The sequence below is a fragment of the Orbicella faveolata genome, unplaced genomic scaffold (genome assembly GCF_042242905.1).
Source record: "Orbicella faveolata isolate gen_17 unplaced genomic scaffold, um_ofav_v1 contig_14, whole genome shotgun sequence".
Lineage (NCBI taxonomy): Eukaryota > Metazoa > Cnidaria > Anthozoa > Scleractinia > Merulinidae > Orbicella > Orbicella faveolata.
The window spans coordinates 22,515,504-22,527,145 of record NW_028301541.1 but is presented as its reverse complement, the minus strand read 5'-3'; the positions used below and the strand labels follow the sequence as shown (position 1 = coordinate 22,527,145).

At 39.3% G+C, this 11,642-nt stretch overlaps 1 protein-coding gene across 1 annotated transcript; it reads right to left on the bottom strand.

Annotated features, from left to right (window-relative positions):
- Positions 1 to 218: 218 nt before the first annotated feature.
- Positions 219 to 11,553, bottom strand: LOC110062138 (uncharacterized). The gene is made up of 15 exons (XM_089287118.1): positions 11,203 to 11,553; positions 9,950 to 10,126; positions 8,715 to 9,001; positions 8,243 to 8,354; positions 6,881 to 7,189; positions 6,519 to 6,592; positions 5,553 to 5,735; positions 4,874 to 5,047; positions 4,229 to 4,375; positions 3,436 to 3,516; positions 2,785 to 2,965; positions 2,048 to 2,108; positions 1,824 to 1,890; positions 1,630 to 1,710; positions 219 to 1,394 (listed from the first exon to the last, which is right to left on the bottom strand). Exons 1-15 carry the CDS (start codon positions 11,335 to 11,337, stop codon positions 1,349 to 1,351), a joined length of 2,115 nt encoding a protein of 704 aa, XP_089143244.1. The 5' UTR covers positions 11,338 to 11,553; the 3' UTR covers positions 219 to 1,348.
- Between the last annotated feature and the right edge of the window lie 89 nt (positions 11,554 to 11,642).

Sequence of the window (11,642 nt, the reverse complement as noted above, 5' to 3'; positions counted from 1 at the left end):
TAAGAGAAAAGGTGCTCGGCTGTGTCGAGAAAAATGTGACATGGCTCGAATCCAATAGAGTGCACGAGTCTTCGAGAACGCACGGGAGTGGAGTTGGAGGGGTGGAGGGGTAAGGGCGGTTCTGGCTAACCGATGCCACAGTCACTAGCTGTGTGATATTAGCTAATTAGCTATCGTGCCTCACACAAGCGTTCTGTAAATATCATCCGTTTGCCATGTTTTGACCATATTTACGTTTATTTCATATCGCTATCACATATGCAAGAGCAGACATAATTTTACAACTAAAAAAATTCATGTGCAATGGATATGCCTTATTATTTCCTCTTTCTGTCAACATGCAAATTCTCTTTACCGTTACTGGTCTTATACAATTCTTATGGTACCAGTTGGGAGAATTTATCATTTTATTTACGACCAATTTCCTTATGCATTATAGGGGAAAATTCCTCTTACCTACTTGAAAATCCTGACTGAAATATAATGTGGATAACATAGGTAAAAATAAAAACCATTCGAAATACTTGGGATTAAATAAATTCACATGTTCGTTACATAATAAAATGAAATAAGAAACTTGTTTCAACATTATTTCCGAAAAACTCGCTGTTGATGTCGATGTTTATATCCTTGTCGCATAGCCGTAATGCGTTAAGCTTATATTTATTGACTCCAGAATTGAAGGTAGAGGGTTGGGACGAGTGGTCCATAAGAACAAGTGCCTCCCCAGAATTAGAGAAAGCGCAATCAACTCTACTCTCGACAGCGAAGGTCTGAGTTCCGTTGCAGGCTTGATTTGGATTCATGGTGTTAAAGACAATGGACATGAGCGGAAGTAATGCGTCAACGACTCGACTCGAGCCACGTGTTTGCGTGTTTGTCAGCTATGCATGCGCAATTAAACCAGAAGTCCGATATTTTCGGACTTTTAAACAGAGCGCTTACCGACCGCTGGTTAAGGGGAACGAAGACTCCGGGTACGAATGCTGTAAGACCAGTGCAAGACACTGGCTGCAGTGCCAACATCTTACGCTTACATCATAATACATCCTACATTTTGGGCGCTTGTCAATGTAAACCGTCTCAATCGTACCCAGTCTTAAACCGTCCAAGCTCCTTTTCAATTCCCAGCTGTTACTTTTTAAAGTGTTTATCTACCATCGCTTCGATTTAAAAGAAATCTGTAGACTGTAAAGCTTCTTCATATATCAAGACATTGCTTTTTTGAACTAAGCTGAGGTTGCTCCTTGCTTTGGCGGGAAACAGCAAAAAGGTCGGGTATGAGCTTCACAAGGACATGACGTCACTCCAACAAGACGTTCTTGGTGCATTATGGGACGTGGTTCATTTACTGCGTATCAGCTTTGGATTCAGGAAGTTTTTCAATAATAGTTCTACAAAGGAAAGTAAGCACAATAATAATTTCGCTATAGTTTACTCAGGAAGCCCAAAAAACATTTTCAATGCACCAGAGAATCTAAATGCTAACTGGATCACATGTTTCTCGCAAAGATGGGTATGTGGGATAAAGTACTGGGTTTAAACAAAATGTTATGGCCCTAGATGTCTCTTTTATCTTTCGGCCAAACTTAATAGGAATAAGGAAAGCTGGGTACCATATTTACTCACGTTAAACGAGTCAATTTCTCATCCACTGAGTCCCAGGGTCCCTTATCTTTTCCTCTTCTGACCACTTTCCTCATAATCTCCCTAGCATAGAAAAACAGTAAACAAGAAGCAAATCATTGTAGAAACAAAAACACAAACTTTAATGTATTACAAATACACTAAAACGTATTGATCTGCCAAAAACCTGGAATCACCTGATATCCGTAAGTCTGTCTTCCATTGTCTCCCAGGGGTGTCTGTCATCAGTGTATTCTAACATTTCTGTAAATAACAACACATCCCGTCAAACATCGCGACTGTGAGCATTAACTGCGTAAACAAATTATCCGTCAGTAAAAACAGAAAGAACTGACGCCACTACGAGCTAGAGATCAAAATTTGACGTTTTCTAATATTTTCTTGCATTTAGTATTGATACCTTTAGCTAAATCGTCCTCGCTGACCCAGTCACCATCCGAGTAATTCTTGACCCTTAAATTCTGAAAACAAAGAGAAAAAGGTAAAACAACAACAACAAAAACTGGGAAATGTGGGGTGTTGAGAAAGAAAGTTACCACAGGAGAACAAAGAAAACACCCTCCTAAGGTACTAAAATGACCGCACAAAAACATGTCCACGCCCAAATAAAACTCCGCCCATGTGCCAGTCATGACTCGGTCATGATTCAACTAATGCAGCCATTTTCAAATCATAGTCCACAAACATGCGCCAACCATGTGCAAACTAAACTCAAGCCACTTTGCAGCTACTCCAGCTATGGTTCAACAATGCCCCAGTCATGTAACGAGGCCCGTTCCAGTCATGTACAGAGGCCCGTTCCAGTCACGTACAGGGGCCCGTTCCAGTCATGTACAGGGGCCCGTTTCAGTCATGTACAGCGGCCCGTTTCTCGAAGGTCCCGAAACGTTTTCGCACCATGAAAGCCGTAGCAAAATCTCAAACCTTATGATTACAGAGCTGTTTTATTTACCTATTCTTAATACGACCAGGAGTTCCCTTCATACAAGAAGTTTTACGCGTGTACACCTCTCTGTTTTTAGATACAAATTGGCTAAAAATGGCTTTGCGGGCCCGAAACGTTTCCGGGGCTTTCGAGAAACGGGCCCCTGTCCCGAGTAAAAGCAGTTATATCCCCCACCCCCTCCCCGTACGTACCCATCTTGCAATTCTGCTGTACTCCAGTCGAGTGACAATAAACATGGTATCAATGGCGTATTGCAGTTTGGCAGTCTTCTTCGCTTCACTGTAAGTGTAGCTCAGCTGGGCGATCAGAATGTTAAGGAGAATTACAATCACCATCGCCATGTAGGCAAGAAGAATGAGGATAGCCAGCCAGCTAACAGGAAAACAAAACAATGGAACATTTACAGTCGAACCCCATTAAGTCTGGTACCTTTCTCATTGGTGCTGCCTTAACTGCAAGCTGGCAGTTTGGAGGCTGGGGCAAAGGAACAAGGAAAGCGCGCGAGCAACGGGGCGCCCTCCATGCACTCCCCTTTCTACCTCCCCCTGGTGTCTCCCCTAGAGCGCCTCTGCGGACATTTGAAGGTATTTTGGCCTCGTGGCCAGTTTTCAAAATTTGGGAAAATGTGGATTTTCCGGACTTGTTTTCAGTATAGATGCAAGCGGGGTGGTTTTAACTATGGAGCAATATATGGCATCAAGAGAAGATGAATGGTAAGTTAATATATACAGAGGGATTTCCTTGGAAATAAGGCCCATACAGAGAGAACTCCTTGAGTTCATCCTCTCTTGATGACGTTTTAAAGAAACAGTAGACATAAAGAAATAGAGAAAGATGCTTACTTGAACTTTGAATAATCTTCCTCAGCAGGTTGTTGTTCAACGAGAGCTCTGACGGCAGCTAACATTAGCCACGCGTAATTACTGTAAGCAAGGAGACAAAAGCGTATACGAATTCATTAATAAGTAACATTTATACTTGCTGGCCATCAAACTGGAGTGACTGCTGCAAAAACATAGTATCGCCAACGCTTATGCCTTGCAATAAGCAAATGTTGACACCACAAATTGACGTCAGTTTTTTATGCGTCTATCCTCTAAATTGATGATAAATTGCGTCATAACATTGTCAAAGTGGCTGTGGTTCTGTAGTAAACTTTGACAATGTTATGACGAAATTTATCATCAGTAAGAGAGCAGACGCATAAAAAACTGACGTCAATTTGTTTTTTTACAATAACAAGACCCCAAAATGGTCAAATGCCGGGAATAAATGAGGGGAAAAGACGCCGTAAACTTGCCATAAACAAAGATAAGTGAATTTTATTCAAAATGAAGGGAACATTGTCAATAGCTTTTCTCGCTTTTTGATTGGCTACTTTAAAAAAGTCCATAAAAAATCTCATTGGTTAAAAAGTTGACAGTTTGACAGCTGAAAGTTGAACTTGAAAGCTTGCATAAATTAAAATTTGATCCGTCTGTACTCTTATAGACGATAAAAGTGAGCCAATCAGCGCGCGAGAAATTAGACAAATATTTTAAAACATTATTTTAGGATATGTTTTGCGACATTCTGAAAACTGCGCTAGACGCACGTCAAATTTTGAACTTTAATTAAATAAAAGATCAACTTTACCTGAACAGTTCCTGTGAACCTGTAGCTTTCAGCGCCATGTACATCGCGCCACAGAATCCAAGAAACACAACGACAAATACGACGCTAAAACGAGTTATATCACGGTAGATAATTCTTGCAAGAGTCTTCGTGTACAGACCGGTGGTTCTACAAAGCAAAATATGCACGTTCAATAAAATTCTTTCTTCGTGACCCATCATGCAATTTTACAATTACTCAGTTAACACTTGAACAATATTGACTTTTAGTAGCATTCGTACACCGGAACGGAGAGCTTTTCCGCATTCTGGCCACGCGAGGAAAAACGTTACCGCGTCAAATTTTCATGAACACATGACCTCTTTCGTGCGCGGGATTGCTTGCGGAAATAATTCACAATAATAAATGATAATTCACATCAATAATTAATGATAATTCACAATCATTAATGATAATTTACAATAATTAATGATAATTCACAATATTAATTGCTAATTCATGATAATTGACGATAATTCGTGATAATTAACGATATTTCACGATAATTATTCGCGATAATTAGCAAGCTGGATGAAATTAACAAATTGGAAATCTACACAGAACATAGCAAGTTTAATCATGGACATGAATCACAAAACATAAAATAATATATTCAGACAATTTTACCTGGTGACGCAGGAAAACTTGAAGAGCCGTAGGAAATTGAACAAGTAGCCGAGCCCGGCAAGACTCCATTGGGAATCAACCTCAATAAACCGAAGAGGAATAACGAGAAATGTCAAGATAAGACCCAGCCAATCAAAATAGTTATACGGATCTTTGAAATAGGTTCTCCATTCCCTACAAATGATATGAAAACTTCTGATTAATAAACTTCCAATTTTAATTACTGTTTTAACGTTACTAACTGCAGTCTACCACATTTATGAGGATAATTTTACACATTTAGCAGCCTCCACAAAGTATTTTTTCTATAAGATGTTACTGTTCGACATAACCGTGTAAAACTAAAGAGGCCAATATTACAGTGCATGTGATTCAGTGGAGGGAACGATTACTGCATAGAAGTTTTAAGCAGTTTTAATCAGTTCCCTTGTTTCCATCTACCGTATAGCTCAGTTTTATTACATTGTACTATTTGCTATTTGTGATTTATCAAAAATTCTCGCGTGGACCCACCAACTCAACCAATCATGTGCAAGACCAAAACCACTCGTCACTTGGTTACAAGTGTTTTCCCGCGCTTGGCACCGGTCACGTGCGTTTCCTTCGCCTTCTCGTTGATTGGTCCGTTGTCTTGTTTACGTTTGTTGTGATTCGCCACACTAATTACTTAACGACTCACCGTTCCGCTTGGTTGACCTCCTCAAAAAAGTAAAACATGAGAAAGATGATAGTGAAGATTTCACAGAATAGCCGCAGACCATCTGCTTTACCATCGTACTGGTTTGGGTCTTCAACAGTCGAGCCATGGATGAGTGCGTATGATAACAGTGTTAGAAACAATATGTAGAAAGATGCTTGAACGCTGAAACATAAAGAGCAATTAACTTAAAAGAGAAAAATTCTAGTTTAATTTTTAATTTTTTGTCGTAAAAAGCGGGCATTTCAATAAAAAAAAGAAAACAAAAAGCAAAACAAAACAAAAAATTCGGCCTTAAGTGAAGACCAAGGCATTATATCTAGAGTTTGCATGGTCGGGAGAAAATTTATATCAGCAGGAACAAATACGACTGAACTTCAGGAAAGAAGAGCAATTTTAAAACGTACCGACAGGGCACAAAAGGAAACTTGAATTGCGGCCGTGCTAAATGCCAGCAACTTAATTCATAAAAAGCGATCTTAAATCCACATCTAAAACACCAACAACCACGCGATTGAAAGTCGTTTGTCACTCACAAAACTGTTGAGTTATTTGACGGTTTGTATCAAAACCTTATTTTTGAGTGTCGTGAATTGACCTTTGCAGCATGAAATCCTTTTAAAACGCAATCTGCGAGACTAGAAACTCTAGTTTTACTTTGTTGTGAACTGTGGCCGTTCTACTGTAGTTTTTCGAAAGCTCATCAACTGATTAAAACGTGAAATGACCGTTTCGTTTCGTGAAACGTGCTACGGAAACTCGTTACACGTGCTAAATCGGCCTTTCCCGCGTCCCTGGCAAACTATAACTTGGGTTCTCATTGGCCAAACTATGGGCGAAAAACACATGTTAAAAACAATATACATGTATTAAAGTTAAAGTAAAAAAAATTTTTATCGACGTGGCAAGGCGGAAATAATTTCTGCACGGTGTAAACTTGGTTCTTACCAGAACCACCAATGGGCGAAGTTGTTCCATTTTCTTGAAACTAGCATTCGGACGACAGGGTGCTGCACAGCTTCCTAAACATACAGAAAGTATAAAGTGTAAGTAAAACTCATCTTCAAAGACGAATATTCGCTCAGAAACGACAAAACAAAACGAGACCAGTTTAAAAGGCGGACAACGCAATCAACCAAAAATCACACTACGTCGCTACTGAAATGTTCTTCTCCGGTAGCCAAACTTTTTGAACTGAACTTCTCTGCTGGACAAAATTTCCTCGAGATTGTCAAACCTGTTCCAGTCAATGAGATTTGGCGTGAGCCAGACCTTAAATGAAACCCTGCGGTCCAAAGCTTTACACAAACCTTGTTTCCACTCTCTGCAATGCGCCTAAGGCAAGACAGTGACTTATGGTTAAATTTCGGGTTAGGTAGTGTTTGCGTCTTAATTGCTGTGCCATGTTCATCCACTTCTCTGGCCACCTCTATTTTAGGCTGTCTTCCACTGTCGTCGGCCTCCAGTACGTGATAAAAGAAGTCATAGTTCATTGGATCATCAGGTACACTACTCAAAGCACGCTCGATTTCATCCTGGTTTTCATCATCGTCCTTGCTCTGAGGCAGGTATGGCCAGTGGGGATTGATGAGTTTGTCCAATACTGCAAGAACTGTTTTCTGAATAAAACAGAAAGTGATGAAAAGATTAATTCATAAATAAAATGCATTGTCTCCAGGAGGGTGAGGCAGGAGTGCATGGCAAACAAAACGAAAACACAAAACAAAAAAACATGCTATAGCAAGAAAATTCTCATTCTCATTGGTCAAAAACTCCTCTGCGCCCCAGCCCCAAAAGTCAAGTGGGACAGTTTGTGAAATTTACACAATGTAGTAAGTGACCTTCCCAAGAACCCAGTTACAGGACATTCTCAGAGAAGAAAGTTGACCATATAATTCATCTCTGCATTGATTTTTTGCTTACCCTTAATTCCTTTTAATAGTTGTACAACAGAAAAATACCCAGCCTTAATCCACCTAGGAAAAAAGATGGCGGCTGTAAATTTTACCACAATGCCTTGCAAACCTAACACAGCCTATAAGGCACTAAGAAAGCCAAATGTTTACAATATTTGTCCCTGTGCAAAGGACATTGAGTAGCCTGGGCTTGAAGGTTTTATAACATTTCTGTACGTTTTTATAAACGTTTTTAAAGTTGTCGTGCACTAAGAACTGTGGGTAAATGTACCAGTCGCCATCTTTTTTCCTATGGAGGATTGTGACCAGTTGGACTGGTTGTGTTTTTAGCCAGTCATTTGGACAGTCTACATGTATGTACCAGACAGGCTCTAGCCCAGATGGGTCTCGAGCACAACAGGTATTAAACTGCAAACCAAACTTTGATGGATATACCGAGATATACAAGGTGAACCGTGATTGGTTAATTTTAAGAGTTGATGTCACTGAAATCAGTCTCTTGCTCAGGATTGCAGATGTTATTTTTGGCGGAGACAGGTACACGTAACAGCTGGAAAAATGTCTATGTTCGCAGGCTAAAAATTACTCTGATATATTAGTGAATGCAACTTTAAGGAAGCGACCACATGAACAAGCTGGTTAAAAGAAAGGAAGTGTCCATCATTTCCCTAGATGACTTCCTTGGTTTTCAGGTTGCTTAGTTGCAAGCAGCTTCACAGATCATATCACAAGTTATTAACTGAAGGGATTATATACCTTCATTGAAGGATCCTTTGTCTTTGGATCTCGACAACTGATGTAATGCCCAAAATAAAACTTCATAGGTGACTGGTCTTCGTCATCTTTACAAAGAAACAGTTTCTGAACTCTATAAATAAAATTCAAAACAAGTCATAAATTATTGAAAATTATTACACATACACCATCAATGAAATGCTTTAAAGTCAGCTACTGTGGAAAGTGGCTCACAATTTTGGAAATACCGGTAATTAACAGACACACGATGGAGGATTGTTGACTAAAACTGGTCAAAATAGGAGACACAATAAGACAATAATTACGAACTGATGACCAACAATTTGTTTGTTTGTTTTATTTGCCATTTATGTAACGCAAGGAAGCCCAGGGAAGCATCAGTGTTATCAGTGGTTAATTCAACTTTTCTCAGCTGTGATAATTCTGTATTTGACAGTTGGATTAGCTAATAACAAAGTGAAATAACACTCACCGATCATGCCTCATTTGAGAAATCAGATAAGCTGCTGTGTCATCTTTGTACCTCTTTAAAGCCAGTTCAACTGGTAGATAACTAGGCTTGTCATCTTGTTCGTAAGTCCATAAGTACATAAGACCTGGATAGCGTTCCACTAAGGACTTTGTGACATGCAAGAAGTTTTGCTCTGCAGCAAGATGCAACAGGGTAGGACGAGTTGGATCATCTTTTGAAGGAACACGGAAATATTTGAAGTCTTCTTTGGCATCCCTCTCAAGTATTATTTCTGTTAGTCGACTAATCTACATGCAGATAGCAGTTCAATTAATTAGTCTGGAATTTACTAAATTTAATACATCTATTTACATCAAAAATGGGCCACAAGTTCACCTTTATGTTAATTTAGATGGCTCATTTTTTCAATCTGTACTCAGTCTGGCACTTACTGAAGTTGGTTCTGATCAGTTTCTTGTAGTGTGAAATCACTAGGAATATTGCAGCCTCAATCACTCCCTTCCTCCTTCCTCTGGATGACATGAAGGCTGCACTAACGAAAATATGCTGGTATCTTTTGACAGAGAAGTAGTTCCATGGCATTACCCCAGCTATGACTGCGGACTGCAGACTGTAGACTAGGGGTAAAATGCAGAGTGAGGGTGAAATGCAAACTGCAGACTGTCACAAGGGTTGGAAAAAAATCATTCTATACACATTTTCCCCTCCCCACCCCTGTGCAGTGTTCACAAAACACTTTCACATTTTCCAACATTGAAAGGGGGAATGGGGGTGCTGACACTTATTCTGTAGGCATAATGGTTATGCCATTTCATGTTTTTGGCATGTTGCAACATAATTTGTCCATGACTGTAGCAGTAAAACTGCAGACTTTGTAACTGAGAATGTTACCATTTCCATCATTTAGAGCTAACTGTAAACAAGTTAACAGGGGTGATATTCAGGCTAACTGGAGTGCAAACTTTCACTACGACAGCCTGAATAACCCTACATGTATTTAAGGATAGCACTCTAAACATGTAAAATCAAAAATAACACAATATATACTAAAGAGTCTGTATTCTGCAGTCCGCATTTTATCCCTAGTCCACAGTCCACAGTCTGCAGTCTGCTGTCCACAGTTGGCATTTTATACTGACCGTCTGAAATCCTTGATTAAGAGTCCAGTCAAGTTATTAAACATAATGTTATCACGAAATATAAAAAAAAACTGCAGGTCTAAGTCACATCCTTACCAGATATTCTAGGCTTGGTATCAGCTCTGGTTTCTCTTTGTATTTTTTCATCTGAGGCCATTCATGAATTATAACCACGAGAGTATTCTTGCCATGTTTTTCGGTCAACCAATCCGCTCTCACTTCATCCATCGCTCTGTTCCATGACATGTCTGCAACCTTTACTTTGTTTTGGACCTAAAAATTAATTAATAAATGGTACATGCAAAAATAATTAATACATATTCAATTTTCATAAATTATTTGAATTGAATTCATGATCATTGGCCAGGATTAACATCCACAGAGAAAATTATATGGAAAACAGTGTTTCAATCTGTTTTGAGCAACCCAACAATATTTTGCAGTCATTGTACTTTAAATGATTTAATCAAAACTATAACAAAATTCTCGAATGTGATTGGCTATCAGCAGCCCGATTTGAGCATTAACTGGACAGTGTATGCGTCATGCTTGTAATTGGACAGTAACCGTCATTTTGCGCGCGATGTTGCGGTGCACTTTGTTGAGTAAACTGCTGGGTTTTTCAGCATTCATAACGACGTTTTAAAATCGTTCAGCGCTCAGTCAGTGGTTTGTTCGTTTCTCGAATTTTGTCATAGTTTTGATTAATTGGTAACAGGACATCGTGTCATCCAATTCAGTCTGTAATCATACTCGTGATTAACAAATCGGACTCCTGCTTCATGGTCGTCTGATTTTGTTAATCACTTGTATTATTACAGACCGAATTGGACTCCACTCAGTCCTATTACCATTATTAACCTACTTTTATTTACGTCAGGAACCATTGCCAGATAACTGCAATTCCAATCCCCTCAACAATTTTGTTGCACGCTTATTTTTAACCAATTACAGTAACTTAAACATGAAACACTTTAATATTTATGCACAATTTCACTTGATGAATATCAAGCTAACAAACCGATTTCTTTAAACTATTGCGACTCCTGAGAGAATTTCACAGTTATTCTGATCAAGCCAATTGTATTTGGTGTTTTATGGTAGAAACGTACGAATTTCGTACGTTACTGTCGATCATCACCAGTTTTCACTCCTGGGAACTGGAAAATATGGCGCCTCAACATAAACAAGACGAATAAGCAGCGATATATTCAACGTAAACACCCTGAAATAAATAAAATCAGTCTCTTAATCATTTTTGTTCGGATTCTGCCAGTCAAGCGAGGCTTATAAAACGAGAGAAGCAAAGCAACTACAACAAATACAGACTCATCAGCTGAATACTTCACCTTCAGCCAGAAGTCCTTGTCAAACCTTTCCTCTAGCTCATCTTCGGCTTGTTTCGCTTCTGTTGAGTTCGGTCTTTCCTCCATCTCCTTCTCTTCAACTGGAATAACCGTGTAAGCCTCTTTCTTTTTTGCCATGCCGCTAGCAGAGCGTTTATGAAGCTACATGAATAGGCAGTTTGTAAAGAGCCCAAAATGTTTTGGAACAGCCCAAAGTCACGCTCCGAGGGCGTGACTCTATTTCTCACATTTGATTGGTTCGATCAGAAAAACGGAAGTGGCTTTTGGTCTTGACCGGAACTGAGGAACTTTTGACTTTACTTGGGGCTGAAGAAGGCCGATTTTCCTCAGGATCTTCTCTCCGATCTTTAATTCGCGTCACATTTTTTGATCGTTCGTTTGGATGACACTATTAACTTGGATAAACAAGATGTTTAGTTGAG

Coding starts and splice junctions, on each gene's coding strand:
- LOC110062138 (XM_089287118.1), bottom strand. CDS start 11,337: ATGGCAAAAAAGAAAGAGGCTTACACGGTTATTCCAGTTGAAGAGAAG. Junction 8,355..8,714: donor TCTCAAATGAGGCATGATCG/GTGAGTGTTATT, acceptor TTTTATTTATAG/AGTTCAGAAACTGTTTCTTT. Junction 6,593..6,880: donor TTGCAGAGAGTGGAAACAAG/GTTTGTGTAAAG, acceptor CTGTATGTTTAG/GAAGCTGTGCAGCACCCTGT.